This window comes from Myxocyprinus asiaticus, chromosome 10 (assembly GCF_019703515.2).
Source record: "Myxocyprinus asiaticus isolate MX2 ecotype Aquarium Trade chromosome 10, UBuf_Myxa_2, whole genome shotgun sequence".
In the NCBI taxonomy this organism is placed as follows: Eukaryota; Metazoa; Chordata; class Actinopteri; order Cypriniformes; family Catostomidae; genus Myxocyprinus; species Myxocyprinus asiaticus.
The window spans coordinates 23,152,129-23,174,646 of record NC_059353.1 but is presented as its reverse complement, the minus strand read 5'-3'; the positions used below and the strand labels follow the sequence as shown (position 1 = coordinate 23,174,646).

At 39.8% G+C, this 22,518-nt stretch overlaps 1 protein-coding gene across 1 annotated transcript; it reads left to right on the top strand.

Annotated features, from left to right (window-relative positions):
* Nucleotides 1-22,136, top strand: LOC127447081 (ankyrin repeat and SOCS box protein 18-like). The gene is made up of 5 exons (XM_051708600.1): nucleotides 1-282; nucleotides 7,743-8,010; nucleotides 10,032-10,545; nucleotides 21,363-21,476; nucleotides 21,599-22,136. Exons 1-5 carry the CDS (start codon nucleotides 6-8, stop codon nucleotides 21,782-21,784), a joined length of 1,359 nt encoding a protein of 452 aa, XP_051564560.1. The 5' UTR covers nucleotides 1-5; the 3' UTR covers nucleotides 21,785-22,136.
* Nucleotides 22,137-22,518: the final 382 nt, after the last annotated feature.

Sequence of the window (22,518 nt, the reverse complement as noted above, 5' to 3'; positions counted from 1 at the left end):
TAGCAATGTTCTCGCAAGGCAATGGGACGTGTGTTGTTAATCGTAAGGCCACATTCTTGACAGAGAGAAGGCGGTTGTCTTTAGAAAGTGATCAGAGGGTTGGGAAAGACAAGGCTAAGGGTTATAAGCAACCAGGGAGAGACTTTGTTTGTCCCCCTGTTCTGGATGCCCAGCTAACCCACCACTGGAGGGACATGCAGGATGGATTCAATGATCCAGAGGAACTGAACAAGGTGCTAGAATTTCAGAGTGATGAACTGCTGTGGACTGCTCAGAAACAAGGTTTGTTACATTTGATGAGTAGGATGGCATACAAAAGGTGCATCTGCTCTGTTTGTTTAGGGAAAACAATAATGAATGGTTAGTTTATTTGAGACTCTGATGTATTTAGCACCACTGTGTTAGTCTAAAATATGCAGAAATACAGAACTTTGTACATTCAAGGGTCTTAACTTCTTTAAAATGATTATCTTCTATTCAAAAATTGTAATCACATTCTTGAGTTTCAATATTCTGATGTAAAATTTAACATTTTTAAATTACATGCAAAATATCAAGTAATCAGTTACCAGATTTAAGTATGTTGGTAATGGCCTACTGTAAATTATCAACTGGATGTATTTATGAAATATATGAGTGTTTTCATCTTGGTTTTAAAGAGCTGTTAAAAGGTTCAAGGAGATTCTGCTTTGGACAGTATGTCTGCTAGTAAACATCCCTTGCATTCCTTGGACTTCCTTTTGTCAAAAGAGACATGATACACATTGACATATTGGAGCTTTTCATGCAAGCATAACAAAGCTAACCTCATCCAAAATAAGTTAAACATGCCACTCTCTACAAGTCCTTTATCACTTGGAAAGCCCTTAGCTCATCATGGCACTGTGCTTTATTTTGTCTGTCAGTGGTTACAGTATTATTGCGGTGAGGAATCTGTGTTGGGTTGACATTGGATTTCTAAGGGATTGTGGTAATCTTCTGTGCATATGAATGTCATGCATAGATCAATACTCATGGGTCCTGATTCCAGTCATTGTTTGGGTCTGTCTCCATGCAACACTTGAGTCCTACGATTCATTCTGCAAATTCCAGTAAAGATTTTCCTGCTGAAAGCCAAAATGATCTCATACAGTTAAGAGATGATGCCACTGAATTTAAAATCTATACTATAAATATCTAATTTGTAATGCTGGTAGTTGCTTTTTAGGCATACATGGAAGTAGCATGTCAAATTTGATCTGTTTAACAATAAAGCATGTCATAAATGTCCTGGCAAAGACAGGTCTATTATTCAAATAAAAAGGAAGGCAACAAATGGACTTAGATATTTGCAGCTCAAAGGGTTTAGCGTATCTCATACATCAACAACTAATTTTGGACCCAATAAGCTATGACCAACTGATGGAGAACAATGACTTTCTAAAAATAGAAGCAAAAAACTGCTCAGAGCCATAGGAATACATGACTAGGACTATATAAACTCAAGTCCTTGAAAGCTTTAGCCATTTGAAAAGTTTGGAGATGCTTAGAACTATGCATTTTGAGAATCTCTGCTCCACTGTGCAGCTGAATGGATGGCAGGCACTGCTGGATGATAACAGTGAGTCAGGGCAGGATTATTGTGAAAGAGCTCATTTACGCTCCTTATGGCTCTATAGAGCTGTAGTGAAGGGAGATACCAGAGGGCTTCGTACCCTCCTTAAAAGGAACTACATTGATGTCGATGTGTTTTACAATGTGAGCCGGGAGGAACTTGAATGGCAAGCTTACCCTGACACCACCTTTGGACCCTCAGGTATAAAAAAAAAAAAAAAAGACAGGAATGTCGTATGTATATCAACAATATCCAATTTTTTCTGTATTGTGGTGATGGATGCAACAAAGACTGATTTAATTGTCTGATGAGGTGAATAAACATTTTATGTTGTTGCTATGAATATTTTTAGTAAAATCTCTCTTCTTAGCATTTGTCCACAAAATAGGATTTAATTTATTTAATTTATTATAGCTAAATGTTAACATCAAACAATTTCAATCAGAACTTATAGATCTATAGAAGGATAGTCCATGGTTCTGTGCATGGTATAGTATATAACATAGAAACAAATATTGAATTTATAGAACCCCACTCTATACATACAGTATATTGGAAACCCAACAATGGAGATTTAATGTATATTTCCACCATTAGCTTGATATCTTGACATTAGCAAAGGACATTATTAAGATATAGTTGTTTGTGTTGGCAATTCTGTAGTAATAATCATGGTTTTCTTGATGTTTTGTCAGAACAGGATGTACACTGCAAAAAAAAAAAAAGTAAAGAAAAAATAAAATAAAAAAATAAAAAAACAGTAAAATGTCCAGCAGCAAAAGTTGCCAAACTGTTACCATAAATTTACAGTAAAATACGATACTTAATTCAACAATTACTGTAAAATTACAGCTTTTCCCTGTATATATTCTTTGTAATTTTGCGACCAAATTTGAGTAGAATTACACATTTTTATTGTTAGAAAACATCTCTAAAATGTAATAAAATCAAGGAAATACTGCATAAATACAATTAAAGCCCACAATTTGAAGGTTGCTATCTTTTAAATAACAGCAGAATGAATTATTCAATTAATCTACAACATGCGCTTTCAAAGTACACATTTTTAAAAGTAGAATAAAGAAAAATTGTTTAAATTAACAGTCACTTTACTGTTTTTTTTTTTTTGAATCTTATTTAAAAAATTTAAACAGGTAATCTGTCAATAAATTTACAGTGGATAACCATTAAATATTGCTTGATCTGCCTACAAACTATTACAATGTACTGTTTATCCATGAGATCTCACTGTTACAGCACTAGATTCTATTGGTTAAATACAAAAATAATGTACAATTACATGTAATTAACCCTATATAAAAGTTTATGGTTAGTGTGCTCACAGATCTAAGCTTTTATTTTATGTGATCATTCAATATATTCACAGAAATTCATAGAAAATTTTACATTTCTAAAATCAAATAATCCATTAAATATGCAACACTTTCCAATTCATTTACAGTGCTTGGGATGTAATAACATTTTAAGTTTGTTAAAACCACTTTAAGGTCTACCAATTTTACAATATATTCCTATAAGTATACATATTTTTGTGGTTCTTTTGTTCTTCAAATTACAGGTTTTATACAGGAATCAATATGCTTAATTATGTGAACATTTTACTTCAGCAGATAAAAGAATGGTGTACTTTAATTTTATATAAATACATACCAACCAATACACTATTGCTCTTTTAAAACAATGTGAAGCTATTGGCCAGAACAATAAAAGCGCAACAACAATACATGCTTTCAATCTTTTATTTTGACAGTTGAAATTCAACAATCATGACAACTGAACCTACCATTCAAAATAAACACCAAATGGAAGCAAAGAAATGGTTACTGTGGATCTTTACAATAATGCTTCTAAGGTTTTAAAGATTTATAATAATGTGCATCTAAAATATAAACAATAATGTGAATAATGGCACTAATTACCTTCTGTATAATTCTCAATTTATCTGTAGTATGGACTGTATCAGTATACATTTATTAAAAGATTCAGATTAGGATTGCATGGGGAAAATATTATTTGGACATGGTGGTACTGCCATGTAGGGGTGGGAATTTGGGGCAATCTCACGATTCAGTTTGATTCCGATTCTTGGTGTTACAATTAGATTTAAATCAATTCTTAATTTACGACTCAAAACAATTCGATTCAATAAAGAGCACTGTATCAAACCCAACTCCCTCTGCCCATTGAGCTGCAAATGAAGCATTAAGCTGCTCTTGATGAGAGACATTGTCTGACTAACAGAAAAAAATAGCGTAGTTACATATACATACACACACACACACACACACACACACACATATATACAGTTGTGCTCAAAAGTTTGCATACCCTGGCAGAAATTGTGAAATTTTGGCATTGATTTTGAAAATATGATTGATCATGCAAAAAAAATGTCTTTTATTCTATTCTTTAGTCTTTTATTTAATATGTGATCATATGAAGCCATTTATTATCACATAGTTGTTTGGCTCCTTTTTAAATCATAATGATAACAGAAATCACCCAAATGGCCCTGATCAAAAGTTTACATACCCTTGAATGTTTGGCCTTGTTACAGACAAACAAGGTGACACACACAGGTTTAAATGGCAATTAAAGGTTAATTTCCCACACCTGTGGCTTTTTAAATTGAAATTAGTGTCTGTGTATAAATAGTCAATGAGTTTGTTAGCTCTCACGTGGATGCACTGAGCAGGCTAGATACTGAGCCATGTGGAGCAAAAAAGAACTGTCAAAAGACCTGCGTAACAAGGTAATGGAACTTTATAAAGATGGAAAAGGATATAACAATATATCCAAAGCCTTGAAAATGCCAGTCAGTACTGTTCAGTCACTTATTAAGAAGTGGAAAATTCGGGGATCTCTTGATACCAAGCCAAGGTCAGGTAGACCAAGAAAGATTTCAGCCACATCTGCCAGAAGAGTTGTTTGGGAAACAAAGAAAATCCAACAGGTAACCTCAGGAGAAATACAGGCTGCTCTGGAAAAAGACAGTGTGGTTGTTTCAAGGAGCACAATACGACGATACTTGAACAAAAATGAGCTGCATGGTCGAGTTGCCAGAAAGAAGCCTTTACTGCGCCAATGCCACAAAAACGCCCGGTTACAGTATGCCCGACAACACCTTGACACGCCTCACAGCTTCTGGCACACTGTAATTTGGAGTGATGAGACCAAAATAAAGCTTTATGGTCACAACCATAAGCGCTATGTTTGGAGAGGGGTAAACAAGGCCTATAGTGAAAAGAATACCATCCCCAGTGTGAAGCATGGTGGTGGCTCACTGATGTTTTGGGGGTGTGTGTAAAATGTAAAAATCTGAAATCATGATAACTGTTGCTGTTATTGTTATCATCAGTAACTTAGTATTAGTATCTGAATTATTTGATCAACTGGAAGTTACTGAATTTCATTGACTGATTTTCTACTTTTCTCTGCTCTGCCAATGTAACTCTAACACTTAAGGGTGTGTTGTCTGGCATAATAAGCAGTTTGATTAAACAACCTGCTGGCAAATTCATAAAAATAAAAAAATGTAATCATAGTATGTGTAGTTGCAACACTAACATTCCAGCCTTCATACTACATCAGTTTGGTTATTCCATTTTCTAATGTTAAAGAACCATACCTTGGTCACATCTGTTTGCTTGCAGGAATCTTCTGAAGACATGTGGGAACACAGTGAAATATGGTCCGAAATAATATAAGGGTTAAAATCCACTATTCACTATAAGGGTTAATTGTAATTACTATTTAAGTACGGTTCCCACACATTTTCTGTGTCAAAATGCCACACAAATTTAACAAGGTTTCATTATTACCTTAGTCAGCTTTATAACAATAATCACATGTAACATTAGCTCTTTGGACTTCTATCAAGAGCTAACTGCATCTTTCACTTTTACTGCCAAGTTAGCACATTAAAAATAAGCTCAATAATACAACGACCACTACAAACTAAGTTACATTTGTTTGCTTGTACTGAACTTAACAGATGCACCATCAAATTAAATTTCTAAGACTAATGTCCCTCAGCTCGTTAAAGGGGTTAAAACTTCAGCTCTGGTATTGTTTTGATAGCTTAAATCTGTACACTTTGACAACTTAGCTTAACCTTGCTGTTAGCTTGCACTAAATCACTTAGCTTGACAACAGAACTATTCATAATAAATTAACTAAAAACAAAGTAAGCGGTTTTCACTCCCAGCAAAGCAGTGGATATTTGACAAAAATAAAACCAAGACATTACCTTTAGTTGATGCTAAACATTAACACTTGCCGTGAACACGGACTTCTGTGCAGGAAGGCTGTCTCTTCCTTCTTCAGACAGACAGCTCTCCCGCGGCCCACAGGTGCTCAGATTCAAACAGCTGATTCTCGGGCATTCATTGGCTGAACAGTTCCGGCAACGACGATTTTGTCCAATCACAACACAGAACTGTTTGCCGACCTCATTTTCTGTGGTTTACAATAAAGTTATATTCTGCCAAATATAAGATGACATTACAATTTACCACATTTTTAAAGAGAGGGGTAACAATTACTTAAAGCTAGGGTGTGTAACCCAGAGAGGCCGCCCTCGCTTCAGAGGTGTCTCCAAAGCCACGCCTCCTCTATCACACATGAACACACACACAGAGCAGAGTCTTAGCGCCAGGAGGAGAGACGTGTTGGTGGAATCATCGCAACGGTTTCAGATTACCTCATGTAAAAAAGCAAGTTTCATTTTACACCGTAGCTGCTGTTAGCGTTGAGATAATTCGTAAATGTACACAAACTACATGAGCTAAATACATAATTACATTAACAAAATATATCAAAAACAAATCAAACCATGTAATTACCTGTCCAAAAGAAAAACAGCAACCATGGCGACCCTTTGAATCCCGCAGGTGCCTCCAGCGTGGAAAAGCAATGCCAATGTTAATTCTGCTTGTAGCACGCTATTGAGCCAAAGGTTTTTCGTTGTAGAAGTTTCAAACACGGTCTTTCTTTTCTTGGTTTTACTGGTGGTTCAGGAGGAACATAAGGTAGCTGCGGTTTGCCTTTCATTCTCGCGCTCGCTCTGCACAGCGTCAAGGAACCCGCGCTGATGACGTGTGATTGTCTGCGCGAACAAGTTGTGCGGTGGTATGCAAATATAGATTGACAGACAGGAAGGACATCCTATCATTACATTCGGACCGAATGCAATGATTGGTCGATCATTTTTTTAGTCCTGTCCCTTCCATATATATATATATATATATATATATATATATATATATATATATATATATATATTTCTTTATTTTTTTTTTTTTTTTACATTTAGACCACTTAAATTAGTGATTGCTATCAGAATGTGAAGAGACTTTCAATCAGTATAACAAAAAATGCTTCTGGAAAAGATTGCACACACTAGCTTTAACATTTTGACATTATTAAATTATTTGAATCAAAATATCCTTTATTATTTTATTCCCGGTGGGATTTTCTGTGTGTGTATGAAGGATCAGTGCATTATAATCAAAACAAGTATTGTGCTAGAGCGTAGAGATTAAAATATCCCTGTCCAAATATATTTTTACTTTTAAATAATTAATATTTGTATTGGAAGTAATTTTATAGAACAGTTCTGTAAAACTGATTTTTTAATAGGTTTTATAATGTGTTTATTACTTAAAATTTACAGCAAACATGCATTTTTAAATAAATGCCCACAGAGCATGAAAAATGTAAAAAAAAAAAAAAACATTTATTGGTCAGTGTTTTTACACTGATAACAGTGTTTTTACACTGATATCTATTAAATTAACACTCAAAACCGTAAAAAAAAAATTGTACAGTCGTGTTATAAAGTGGTGGATTCTTATAATTTAAAGTTACAGACTCTGACTGTGCTTTTACAGCAGATTTATTGAAAAACTTTCAATTTTTCTGTATTTTACAGGTATATTCTCTTATTATGAAAAAGACAGAAAAAAATCTGTTATTATTTACGGTAAATGTCAGTCTGTGTATGTTGAAAATTAGTTAGTTGCCTAAATTGCTAAATGGTTTCACGTATCAGGTGTGGAATTTAGATTTACTGTAAATATTCAAATTCTTAGAAGAACTTTAATGGTCTGTCAATGTCCCTTTTCAGGTCTTTGGTCTTTGGAATATAAAAGAGAACTGACAAGCCCACTGTGTATCGCTGCTGCACAAGGCTTTAGTGAATGCCTGCAGTACTTGCTGGAGCATGGTGCACATCCCAACCTTATTGCAGGAGGAAAAGCAGCACTTCATGAAGCCTGTGCAAATGCCAACACTGAATGTGTGGAGCTGCTTCTGGAATATGGAGCTAACCCTAACCAAATGACAGAAGAGGGGCTGACTCCATTACATCTTTGCAGGACACCACCATCAATACGGTATGATATGGATCTGACATGTCCTATAATAAAATACTAGAGATAGTATAACTGAAATATAATACAAGATGCTTTATAAATTATTTATATATATATATATATATATATATATATATATATATATATATATATATATATACACTTGTGGCCAAAAATTTGGAATAATGTAGAGATTTTGGTCTTATGGAAAGAAATTGACACTTTTATTCACCAAAGTGGCATTCAACTGATCACAATCTATAGTCAGGACATTAATAACATGAACAATTACTATTACAATTTGAAAAAAAAATTAAGATCTTCTTAAACTACTTCAAAGAGTTCTCATCAAAAAATCCTCCACGTGCAGCAATGACAGCTTTGCAGATCCTTGGCATTCTAGCTGTCAGTTTGTCCAGATACTCAGGTGACATTTCACCCCACGCTTCCTGTAGCACTTGCCATAGATGTGGCTGTCTTGTCGGGCACTTCTCACACCTTACAGTCTATCTGATCTCAAACTAGAGACTCTGATGCACTTATACTCTTGTTTATTTGTACATCTGGCCTTCCACATCTCATTCTGTCCTTGTTAGAGCCAGTTGTCCCTTGACTTTGAAGACTGTAGTGTACACCTTTGTATGAAATTTTCAGTTTTTTTGGCTATTTCAAGCATTGTATAGCCTTTATTCCTCAAAACAATGATTGACTGATGAGTTTCTAGAGAAAGCAGTTTCTTTTTTGCCATTTTTGACCTAATATTTACCTTAAGACATGCCAGTCTATTGCATACTGTGGTAACTCAAAAACAAACACAAAGACAACGTTAAGCTTCATTTATTGAACCAAATAGCTTTCAGCAGTGTTTGATATAATGGCAAGTGATTTTCTAGTACCAAATTAGCAATTTAGCATGATTACTCAAGGATAAGGTGTTGGAGCGATGGCTTCTGGAAATGGGGCCTGTCTAGATTTGATCAAAAATGACTTTTTTCAAATAGTGATGGTGCTGTTTTTTTACATCAGTAATGTCCTGACTATACTTTGTGATCAGTTGAATGCCACTTTAGTGAATTAAAAATTCCGAAACAGCAAAATCTGTACATTATTCCAAACTTTGTTTCTTTTTTTTAAATACTTAATAAACACTCACTGGGCACTTGATTAGGAACATCTGTACACCTGCTTATTCATGTGATTATCTAATCAGCCAAACATGTGGCAGCAGTGCAATGCATAGAATCATGCAGATACAGGTCAGGAGCTTCAGTTAATATTCACATCAACCATCAGAATGGGGGAAAATGTGATATCAGTGATTTCGACCGTGGCATGATTGTTGGTGCCAGATGGGCTGGTTTGAGTATTCCTTAACTGCTGATAATTTTCACGCACAACAGTCTCTAGAGTTTACTCAGAATGGTACCAAAAACATCCAGTGAGCGGCAGTTCTGCAGACGGAAAAGCCTTGTCGATGAGAGAGTCAACAAAGAATGGCCAGACTGGTTAGAGATGACAGAAAGGCTATGGTAATTCAGATAACTCAGAATAGTCACGTCTCATGGTTAAATGAGTATATAGTTGAACAAGGTAATAATTTATCAATGTAGAGTGCAAAAGGCATACAGGTTTGATGTTTGACTTAGAGTGTAGGCACCTTAGCACTATACACTTGGTTTTAGCCTATAGCAAAATAATTAATACATTTTAACCTTGCAATAAGAGTATCGGGGGGTTCATTTTTCAGTAGGAATTTTTTACTCCTTTTTTAGAATTCTGTACCAGCACTTAGTATGTGCATTATACATCAGAATCAGCTTTATTGCCAAGTATGCTTACACATACAAGGAATTTGTCACTACTGTGGTCTTTGCTTGATATGAATGCAATTTAAACTACATTTTCTGCTTCCACTGTACTTTAAAGGACACAAATTGCAAAATGGATTATTCAAAAAGTATCTGTAATTAGTTTTTAGAAAAATCAAGCAGCAATGATTTTGACCTCACATTGTTAGCAGTTGTTGTACAATCTTTTTGCAGTTGTGCAAAAGCCTTGGTGAGACAGGGTGCCAAGGTGAACTTGCCTAGTGAGGATGAAGATGAAACACCATTGCATGTGGCAGCTAGACATGGTCTGCCCCACCACGCACAACTCTATCTACGATTTGGAGCCTGTGTGAACCATGTCAGCTCATCAGGTGAAACACCACTGGGGGTTCTTTGTGGAGTAGCCCCAGAAAAGACAGCCAACAGCCAAGATGAACGATACCTTCAGCTCTGTCGTCTCCTCCTAGCCAAAGGGGCAAACATTAATTTGGCTGATAAAGAACGCCGCAGTCCTCTACACAAGGCAGCTCGCAACGTTCAGCACAAGCTGGTGGAGCTTCTCCTGGACCATGGTGCTGACATTAATGCCATTGACTATAATGGGTGTTCACCACTATCTAGTGTGCTACAAAGTTGTGTGGTTCGACAAGAGTGGGAACCTCATACAATTGTTCAGACCCTGTTAAACCGCGGCTCAATTAAAGTATGGCCAAAAGCACTGCTGAAGGTAACTTCTAATAGCATTGTAAAGGAACAAAGTTTTAAATAATGGCTATATAGTTCAGTTCAGTTCACTTTATTGTCCAGCCATGGCAGAAAATTGTTCTTTGGTCTCAACAAAAAAAAACCACAAACAGTCACATTTACACACCAAAACAACTGATTTCTAAAAACAATACATACAGTACACAGACACACACACACACACACACACACACACACACACAAAAATTAATTAATATAATTAAAATTAAGCCAAAAGTGTGCCCTTGCAAACTCTTGCCTTCTACTTTGTTTTATTAAGGAGGCTTATTGCACATCAACAAAGGATTTTTTATAAATTAACTGTAGATTTTTATGTCCTATCCTGATGGAAGAAGCTGAAATTCATTATTAAGAGGAGTGTTATGTCATTTGTGATTGACAAAGCTTTTCTGTGTACCATCATATTGTATAGGTCGTCTAAGGATTTTTGTTTGGCACCCACAATTTTCCCAGCTATTTCAACAATCCTACCCAGTTTTGTTTTATTTACCAAAGTTAGTTGTCTGTACCAAACTGTTATGTTGAACACTAGAATACTTTCAACCAGGCTGGTATATACTCTTTGCAGGACACCTTGGCTGACAGCAAACTCTCAACTTCCTCGGCAAGAATAACCTGTGATTTGCTTTTTCACAAATGAGATTGACATTATTTGAAAAAAGTTAGTTTGCTGTCAATCAAGGTCCCCAAGTACTTAAAACAATCAACCATGTCCACCATCTGCCCACATAATGTTATTTCCAGGAGGGGTTCTGGGTGATTTAAAATCAGTTCCTTTGTTTTTTCAACATTAATTTGTAATAAAATTGATTTAGACCATTGTTCCAACTTAGAGACCTATGGAATATTCCTATAACAGTGCAACTAGTGTCATGTCATCTGCATATTTAAAAAGTTTAAAATTCCTGCTATGCAGTTTTATTTCATTTGTGTAAACAGAAAATAAAAGCGGTGACAGCACACAACCCTGAGGTGCCCCCGTATTTAAAACAATTGTGTCAGACATAGCTTCATTTGCACAAACTCTCTGTGGGCGATCCATTAAAAAAAACGGAATTCAAAGAACCATTTCCCTCTTACACCCAAATCTAAAAGGTGCTTTTTAAAAGCAGATATATCTGCATTATATTAAAAGTAGAGCTATAGTCAGTAAATACAATTTGTGCATAAGCCTTTGGTTGTTGTAAATGACTAGCAATTGTATCCACCATAGTAAGTGTAGCATTCTCTGTTCTCCTATGAGACTTATAGGCAAACTGCAAAGGATCAAGTTGCTCACAAATTTGTGAACTAAGATGATGACTAATTACCCTCTCCATACATTTAGCCAAAATTGATGTTAGTGCCACAGGGCGAAAATCTTTTAAAGCTTTTGAACCCATTTTTTTGGCCAGTGGTCCTATAAAAGTCACCTTCCATATATATGAGGCACAGTGTGAGTGTTGAATAAGAACTGAAAAGGTCTTGTTAAAACTCCTTTCAGTTCACTGATGCACACCTTTAAAACATGGCCTCATTGGCCATCTTGCCCAGGTCCAAGTGGGGCTTGACCCGTGCCAAACAAGTCCTGATCTCATCCTGTGTAAATTTAATTGTAGTGCTCAAAGGAATATCAGCATACATATTATTAATGTCTTCACTATTGTAACATTCATCAAATCTATGTTAAGTCCTTGCCATGCAGCTTTAAGGTCTGATTGACCAACTGGCCATTTTTTAAAATCAGTTAAGCTCTCAATTCCTTCCTTTTAACACTGAAGCTTTCCCAGTCATTTTTAAGGAAGGCTGCCTTTTTTCATTAAGACAGATCTTTAGGTCTTTTGAGAGCCATGGTTTGTTATTAGAAAAGACTTTAACAACTTTAGTGTCTATAACAGTCTCTTCACAAAACGTCTCAGTTACGTACGTAACCTCGGTTCCCTGAGATGAAGGGAACGAGACATTGCTTTTGCTAACGCATATGGGGAGTGTCCTTCCACGTGACCTAGTTGAAACCTCTCTACAATAACGGCAATATTCTTATATTGGCTATGGTGTTCGAGCCCCACCCTTTTAGGCGCAAAGCTGTCCACTATAAAAGCATGTGCGCAAACACCATTCCTCAGAATTTTCTGACTGAAGGACAAGAAGCACATCGCTCGCACCTCAAAAGAACTCTGAGTCTTGTAGTGCGGCCAGTGTTCGCAATGTTTCGTTCCCTTCGTCTCAGGGAACCAAGGTTAAGTACGTAACTGAGACGTTCCCTTACGACTCGGTACACTTGACATTGCATTTTCTAATGCATATGGGGAACAGAACACTACACGACATAACCTTCCAGAGAGGAAACATGATGCCATAGTTCTGCGGGACGGCGACCAATATGAGTATGCCACAAGTGAGTGCCCCTCATGTTGGGCCAGGAGGGAAGCACTCAGAATGAATATATGAACTATAGTCATATAGTATGAATTAACACCTTCACAAACCCAGTCGGGAAGGGAGTTTATTTATAATGAATGTGCTTGTGACTTTATGGTAAATTACAATGGCCTGAATGCAGGCGGCTGTGTAAAATGATGGGGAGCCTGTACTTAAATGGAGGAGCATAAGTATATGTTTGGCAAACGAAATAGCAAGCGCTCTAAACAGAGAGGACTTGTGAAGAGAGAGACGTTAAGTCTAGGTTGTTAAACCTTATAAATATGTTTTGAGAAGACCATCCTGCTGCAAAACATATGTTTTGTAAAGACACGCCGTTCGTCCATGCCCATGAGGAGGCCATGCCTCTAGTTGAGCGTGCTTTAACACCAATTGGGCAAATCTTACCCTGCGACTCGAAAGCCCGGGCAATCGCATCAACGATCCAGTGAGAAAGTCTTTGCTTGGAGATGGACATTCCTTTCATGCATCCTCCATAGCACACAAAGAGCTGATCAGACAGTCTGAACTGGCAGGTGTGCTCAATGTATGCGTGTAGTGCCCACACAAGGCATAACAAATGCAAGGATTGTTCCTCATCCGAATTAAATTGAGGAGGGAAGAAGGCCTGAATGTGAACCACCTGCGCTCTGAAGGGCGTGGTTAGAACTTAAGGCACATAGCCTTTTCTGGGTTTGACAGTGGCTTTTGAAAGTCAGGGGCCAAACTCTAGATATGAATTGTCAGTTGATAGTGCATGTAAGTCACTGACCCATTTTACAGATGCCAGAGCCAGCAATAGTATTGGACTTATGGAGAGCATGCGCAAATCCACGAGCCCAAAGGAGGGGGACCCTGCGAGTGCTTTTAGGATCAAAGTTAGGTCCCAAGTCAGGACTGTAGCCAGCTGAGGTGGATTTAATTGTCTTGCTCCTCTAAGGAACTTTATGATTAAATCATGTTTGCCTATAGTGGCGCCGGCTTCAGGTGTGTGATACGCAGTCGAGACTTCGAGCATTGAGTGAGTCCTGCGTCTATTCGCTCTTGAAGAAATATGATAATTTCATGTATGGGGCAGTTTACTGGGTCTCTGCCATGTGAAAGACACCAATCAGTGAACACATTCCTTTTTAGCACATAGAGGCCTCTCGTGGACGGCTCTCTGGCCTGTAAAATGGTGTTCATGACTGAATGCATCAGTTTTGGCGCAATTAGAGTGCTCTGTTCAAACGCCACACATGTAGGCTGCGCAGCTCTGGCTGGGGATGCTAAACCATGCCTTGTGTTTGAGATAGAATATCTTTCTTCAGCGGTATTTCCCATGGAGGCCCGTCCAGTATTTCTACCATCTCCAGAAACCAGGACTGATTGGGCCATTTCGGCGCAATAAACAGAACAGTTTCCATGTCCACTCGGACTTTGCTGATGACAGAATGGAGGCACACCGGGGGAAGCGCATACTTGCGTTTCGCCAGCCATACGTGGGCCAGCGCAACATGGCGACATATATACAACACTACAGTGTTGTCCCAATGAATCAGATTGTGTTGATTCACAATATCAGAATGAAAAGCTCTCAAAGCTAGAAAGACAGCCAGTAGCTCTAGGTAGTTGACATGTCACAGCCGTTTCGCACCTGTTTCCAGGTGTAGAAAGTCAGGCATCCATTACACACTGTGCTCTAACCTGTGTTGGATGCATTTGTGGTTCGTACTTTCTTTATGAAAACTTGACCCAGCATAACACCCTGTTGGTAGAAGGCTGGCACTGTCCATGGTGCTAGAGCAGCCAGACAGTGGCGAGTTACCGCAATGCACATGAAAATGAAATGACTTCAGTGGTAATGTTTTTTCAGTTTGAACTGAAGAATGGTCTGTACGCACTCGTTCATGAGGTGTGCATGCATGAACTCCAAAAAGAATATTTACTGACTGGGGAAAAGTGTGCTCCTCAAATTCATCCTGCTCGACCTCGTGGCCCCGCCATGCCTCCTCGTGTGATCCCTTGGGTGTCACAGAAGAGGTGGGTGGGAGGGCGCAGGAGGTTAAATCGTCCCTCAGAATGAGAATATACACTATATTGTCAAAAGTATTCGCTCACCCATCCAAATAACTGAATTAAGGTGTTCCAATCACTTCCATGGCCACAGGTGTATAAAATGAAGCACCTAGGCATGCAGACTGCTTCTACAAACATTTGTGAAAGAATGGGCCGCTCTCAGGAGCTCAGTGAATTCCAGCGTGGTACTGTGATAGGATGCCACCTGTGCAACAAGTCCAGTCGTGAAATTTCCTCGCTACTAAATATTCCACAGTCAACTGTCAGTGGTATTATAACAAAGTGGAAGCAATTGGGAATGACAGCAACTCAGCCACGAAGTGGTAGGCCACGTAAAATGACAGAGTATACTGAGGCGCATAGTGCGCAGAGGTCGCCAACTTTCTGCAGAGTCAATCGCTACAGACCTCCAAAGTTCATGTGGCCTTCAGATTAGCTCAAGAACAGTGCGTAGAGAGCTTCATGGAATGGGTTTCCATGGCCGAGCAGCTGCATCCAAGCCATACATCACCAAGTGCAATACAAAGCATCGGATGCAGTGGTGTAAAGCACGCCGCTACTGGACTCTAGAGCAGTGGAGACGCGTTCTCTGGAGTGACGAATCACGCTTCTCCATCTGGCAATCTGATGGACGAGTCTGGGTTTGGCGGTTGCCAGGAGAACGGTACTTGTCTGACTGCATTGTGCCAGCTGTGAAGTTTGGTGGAGGGGGGGATTATGGTGTGGGGTTGTTTTTCAGGAGCTGGGCTTGGCCCCTTAGTTCCAGTGAAAGGAACTCTGAATGCTTCAGCATACCAAGAGATTTTGGACAATTCCATGCTCCCAACTTTGTGGGAACAGTTTGGGGATGACCCCTTCCTGTTCCAACATGACTGCGGACCAGTGCACAAAGCAAGGTCCATAAAGACATGGATGAGCGAGTTTGGTGTGGAAGAACTTGACTGGCCTGCACAGAGTCCTGACCTCAACCCGATAGAGCACGTTTGGGATGAATTAGAGCGAAGACTGCGAGCCAGGCCTTCTCGTCCAACATCAGTGTCTGACCTCACAAATGCGCTTCTGGAAGAATGGTCAAAAAGTCCCATAAACACACTCCTAAACCTTGTGGAAAGCCTTCCCAGAAGAGTTGAAGCTGTTATAGCTGCAAAGGGTGGGCCGACTTCATATTAAACCCTATGGATTAAGAATGGGATGTCACTTAAGTTAATATGCGTCTAAAGGCAGATGAGCGAATACTTTTGGCAATATAGTGTATATATACACACACAATATAACCATATACAATTTCTTATAAGGATACACAACTCCTGCCGAAGTGCTGCAGGGAATCAGGATGGTGAAGTGGCCCGTTCACCAGTGAAGAGTCAAGCGGCGAGGTGGAGTGATGTTCGCTGGAGCACTACAGGGGAGTGGAGAGTTTTCTCATTGCCATTAAGATCAGCGAAGCAGTAGAGAACTTCTAGACGAGAGATGAATTCTTGAAGGAAAAAATTTATGAGGAATGGTGTTTGCGTGCCTGCTTTTATAGTGGACAGCTTTCCGCCTAAAAGGGCGGGGCTCAAACACCATAGCCAATATTAGAATATTGCCGTTATTGTAGAGAGGTTTCAACTAGGTCGTGTGGAAGGACACTCCACATATGCATTAGCAAATGCAATGTCAAATGTACTGAGTCGTAAGGGAACTGTATATATGATGTAATACAGTCAGTTAATCATGAGGGTCTCTGCATGTATCAAAGAACACATCCCAGTTTGTGGAACAAAGCAATCCTTCAACATGTCCTCCTTAATCCAAACCTGGATTTTCGATGTCCACATTGTGATTATCATTTAGTCACGTTTCAGTGAAGCAAATGAAATTGCTGCGTCTGAATTCCTCTTCCCGCTTGACACAAAGTGTAACATCGTCCATTTTATTGTTGAGGGACCTGATATTAGACAGTGTAATTACTGGAAGAGGATGGCAGCTTCCCCATTTCTGAAGCTGGTTATGAATTCCCCCTCTGGACCCATGCTTTTTCGTCTTTAATCTCCCCTTTCTGGAGTAGCCAGCAATCGTAAAAGCACCAGTGCAGGTGATGTCAGCGTTGCACCGCAAGGAGAGTAGGAAATCCCTTGAGTAGGCGATGGTCTGTTTTGGCAACACCTGAACAAATTTAGCGTCAGCTGCCATGCCCGCCAAAAACAATCCAGCAAGAACTGCCACAAGGCAAGTCACAAGGGCGTTCATACTGGCTCGGTTTAAAAAATATATTTATATAAAAATAAAATGGAGTTAATTAACAGAGGTTCGGAAGGAGCATGTTAATTTTAATCTGACAAATAACAGCAAGCATGCAGGAGTATATAAGCCTCAGCTTACCTACTTCCTGTGACAACTGTCCTGATATTTGGGTCCCACCCTCAAGCCAGCAAGATGTCTGAACTGGATCTCTTTCCCTCTGACGAGGAACTCTTCAACTCCCCCCTCAATACTTCATCGCAGCCATCCGATCCCGGCAAAGACACTCCTCCGTCCAACGCCATTATCAATCTAGCTGCTCCAAGCCGAGGACGCAGAGCTTCTCGCTCAGCAAACCATACACCAAGACGTAGGAATCAACCCTCTCCTCCACTGTCCAGATCACTCAGATCTTCAACTTCTGTCGACCGCCCAACTATACCTGTCATTTCAAAATGGACAGTGAACAAACTTCACCACGCTTTAGCCGCTTCCAACATCCACTTTTCATGCACGTTAAGTAAAATCCAACTATATGATTTATACGTTTCTTCCCAACATGATATTCCCTCTACACCTAAAACCCCTGAAAACGTTATAGATCAATCCTTACCTTCTACCCATTCCTCTAGACGCGGCGCTCCTGCTCTCAACCCTCCGGTTTTCCAGATAAAGGCGATTTCTCCCTCACCAAACTTCCATCCTATAAAAGACCTTCAGCCAGCACAGTGTCGGCGTCAGGCCAAATGCCTAGCAAGCCACCATCTCTCCTTTCTCTCCCATTCCAGCCTCCGCTTACTTCGCACCCAACCACCAGGCACCCTGATGCAGGAGCCTTCCCGCCACCACCGCTCGGCGTATCACCAACCTCAGAGGCCCTAAATCCTTCTCCTCAACCAGCCTTCCCCAGCTCTCTCCACCTGTCTTACCCTTGGGCTTCCGTAGTGGAATCGAGCATGAGGCTGCCTCTGCTAATGGCAAACACTCCAGCCCAATGTTTACCTTTTCCAGCTCTTCCCCTCCTCACTCTATCCTGCCTTCGTAGCCGCCCCAGGCTTGAGGATGCCTCCGCATTCAGCGCCGGCTCCACCCCCACTCCTTCCCGGTGGGCCTCAACCAGCCCGCCCTCCTACTTTCACCCTCCATACAGCTATTTCCCTAGCCATTCCCTCAGATGGCACAGCCATGGAGCCTCCGCAAGTGTCCAATAATCTCCGGACCCAGATTTTGTCAGAAATTCAGAGCATTAGCTCCAGAGGTGGACTCGACTCCGATCCCGGTACTTCCCTGTTTGGAGCTGAGATTCCTATAGACCATCCCCACAAACAACTTCTCAATGTAACTCTCCAAACCAGCCTGGAAAAGTTTCAAACAATTTCACCAAACCTATAAGCTGCAGTTCTCAAACTTTTTCCTTATTATCCATTTCATCTTTTATTTCATTCCTAAATCAATTCAAAGGCATTCTACCAGGTACCATCATAGGCATTTTTCCACAAATTAATATTCGGCAAGTCAGCCCCAGCAATCAATAACCCCCAGATTTCTCTGCTCATTAAAGGAATTAAAAAATCACAACCTGCATGCCCAGACACCAGAATGCTATCTGAGAGGCATTTTTTCCACAAATTAATATTTGGCAAGTCAGCCCCAGCATTCAATAACCCCCAAATTTCTCTGCTCATTAAAGGAATTAAAAAATCCCAACCCACACGCCCAGACACCAGAATGCCTCTAACATTGATATTTTAACAAAATGCCTAACAACCCTCCGCCTTGGTTACCATTCATTAAACACAGCCCGCACGCTCGACGCTATGTTTATCCTAGCCTTTTTCGGCTTTCTGCTTTGCTCAGAAATCACTGTCAACACACAATTCGAACCCAAAATCCATCCCAACTTCTCAGACTTGCAAATTATAGATAACGAAACAATCAGACTCTTAATTAAACAAAGCAAAACAGATCAATTAAAAAAGGGGCATTCGATTTACATTTTCAACTTGCCCTCCCCCATCCAACCTTACCAATCTCTCGCATCATTTCTCACTTACAGACATTCCCACTGTTATTCACCGATGATACTAACCATGCAGTTTCAAGATTCTGGTTCCAAAAGCACCTTAAATCAGTCCTCCTCCATTCCGGCATCCCGGCAAAATTTTACTCCAGTCATTCATTCCGTACCGGCGCAGCAACCACAGCTGCCCAAAAAGGTTTATCAGAACAACAAATTCAATCTCTCGATCATTGGTCCTCAGACACATATCACAGCTACATCAGATCCAATCGTTTCCATATCAGGAAAGCTCATCAATCACCAATCAGCTTATCCTTTATCAGAACCACCTGTCACCGTCACTCACGTCACCACCCGCTGCCATCTCAATACATCCTACATGCACAGGCGCAAACATGTACACGTACATATAAGGGCAGGTGTGCGTGCATGTGCATACATGGGCACGTGTACATGTGCATATATATATTTAAACTAGAGCCCTCCCATTCGAATCACAGCATAGCCCCCTCGATCAAATGCCGCACATGCTCATCCACGTACTCGTATCACGGCTTCTCCCCTCCAAGGCGATTGATGGACTTTCCGCCTCAGACACAGAGTGGCCCCTGTTCGAATGCATGCTGGGCTTACACATTCGAATGCCGTGAGCTCTCTCTCTCTCTATAGAGCAGTCACCATTTTTAATCGCAGTGTGAGCCCTCCCTTTCGAACGCAGCGTGAGCCAACTCGTTCTCATTTTCCCAGTTCGATTGCTTGCTGTGCTTACCTATTCGAATGCCGTGAGCTCTCTCTCTATATAGAGCAGTCTCCCTTTCGAATCACAGTGTGAGCTCTCCCTTTCGAACACAGCACGACCAACTCTCGTTCTCACTTTCCCCATTCGATTGCTTGCTGGGCTTACCCATTCGAATGCCGTGAGCTCTCTCTCACTAGAACAGTCTCCTGTTCGAATAGCATTGTGAGCCCTCCCTTGTGAATGCAGTGCAAGCCAACTCTCGTTCTCATTTTCCCAGTTTGATTGCTTGCTGGGCTTACCCGTTCAAATGCCGTAAGCGCTCTCTCTCCATAGAACAGACTCCCATTCAAATCGCAGTGTGAGCCCTCCCTTTCGAACGCAGCGTGAGCCAACTCTCGTTCTCATTTTCCTCCATTCGATTGTTTGCTGGGCTTACCCGTTCAAATGCCGTGAGCTCTCTCTCCATAGAGCAGTCTCCCGTTTCGAATCACAGAGTGAGCCCTCCCTTTCGAACTCTCATTCTCACCTTCCACGTTCGAATGCATGCTGGCCTTACCCGTTCAAACGGCGTGAGCTAAACCTCTCTCTCTTTAGAACAGTCTTGCATTTGAATCACAGTGTGAGCCCTCCCTTTCTAACGCAGCACGAGCCAACTCTCATTTTCACCTTCCCTATTCACCTGCCATGAGCCCATCCACTTCTGCGACGAGTGGTGGTCTCCTGTTCAACTTGCAGTGTAGCCCTCTCGACCAGCCTTCGTACAAGAACACACCTTCAAACGCACAAGTGCTCCCTCTATACAGATTTTGGGGGGAAGAACAATTCAGAAGTATCTGCCAAGCCAATTTACCAACTAGATTGTTGCTGGCTTGCTGTCCTAAATACTTCCTGCCATAGTCATGGTACTGATCTTTCATCTTAACGCCTTTATTGGGAGGTAATCAGGATTTGAGTCGAGTCTCAAGCTCCGAGCCCTCCAGTATACGGACAGCCATCCAAATACGTTTACTGCTTCAACACAAGATTACATTAACATACGAACTACTGAATTAGCACTTTGCAGTATATTAAAAGATAAACCATCAAACACAACAGGACAAACAGCAGCAGGCCTGTATATCCCTATACTGTATATAGGGATATACAGTATAGTCTATGTTAAACACTCCTCTTATTCCATAAAGTTTTCATTAGATAAACAAATAACACTGGATAAAGATAGGTTTCTTATAGTTCCTACTCAGGATGCCATAGCAGTTTGGCAAAAACTTTTCGTAGTGTTGTGATGTAATTGTATCTGTGTCATACATAATCTTTTTTATATTTCTTTTGTTTTAAGGTATTAACAGCCTGCGCAGGAGCACCTAAAACTGTGGAAATCCTATTTAACTCATACACACTTGTTCCTGTAACTTACAGATGGGTTAAAGCCATACCTGAGGATATTTTTTATGTGAGTCTTTTATGACTACAGGATACTACTAGATATGTAGATCAACATGACCTGCTTTATTATCACATATTGATGCTAATACAAATAATGATATTTAACAACATTAACATGTTTGTCTTTAGCTTCACAGACCCTTTTATGAGTCTCTTTTTGCATTGGAGTATAAACCCCGTAGTTTAGCGCATCTGTGTCGGTCTGCACTGAGGAAATACTTTGGGAAGAACTGCTGCTCACTCATTCCAAGGCTCCCTGTGCCAAACGCACTACAGCAGTATCTTCTTCTGGAACCCGAGGGCTACATTGACTAGTCCTTTGAACTTTGAAAGCCTTTTTTAATGTTATGCATAAATCATTCTGAATTTGACAAGCTGACTGTCTTTCATTTCACCTTATAAAATCAGCTTACTGTGATGTCTTTAAGAGCTCATAATATCACCTGTAATCCAGTTTATATTTAAGTGTAAACTCATATTAGCATTACAGAATAGATTTAAGATGACACATTTTATTGTTTGATTGACTGTGTTAGCTGCATGGTATGCTACCATCATTATTTTTCATATACACATTTGGATCATTTAATGTTTAGCCTACTACGTCATTATTTTATTAGAACATGTCTTTCTTGTTTGTCCTCCAATAAAATAATATACTTCATCAGTCTTGACTCTGTTAAAATTAATGTCAAACCATATCCCTTCCCATTCATTATGAATTAATTAACCCTAAAAAGGTTTTTGTATCCTGGAAGATTTGGAAGAAAAACATTTGAGAGGTGGGGAAAGGAGAACTGAGCAAGTGGACAAAATTTCTGTGTAAATTATTGAAAAGGGGTTCCAAATACTGAGGTTATTTGACTTTGTATAAAAACTCAGGCATCAGCTCACATTCTTTATCTTAATGTGACATGGTAGCATGTTGTGAGAAAACTGCTGACCCCGAGATAAAAGTTTATATCTTTTACACGTTAACTATATTTCGAGGATAATTTTGCTTGGAATTGTACTAATATGATCATGTTGAAAATGTATAAATTAAATTT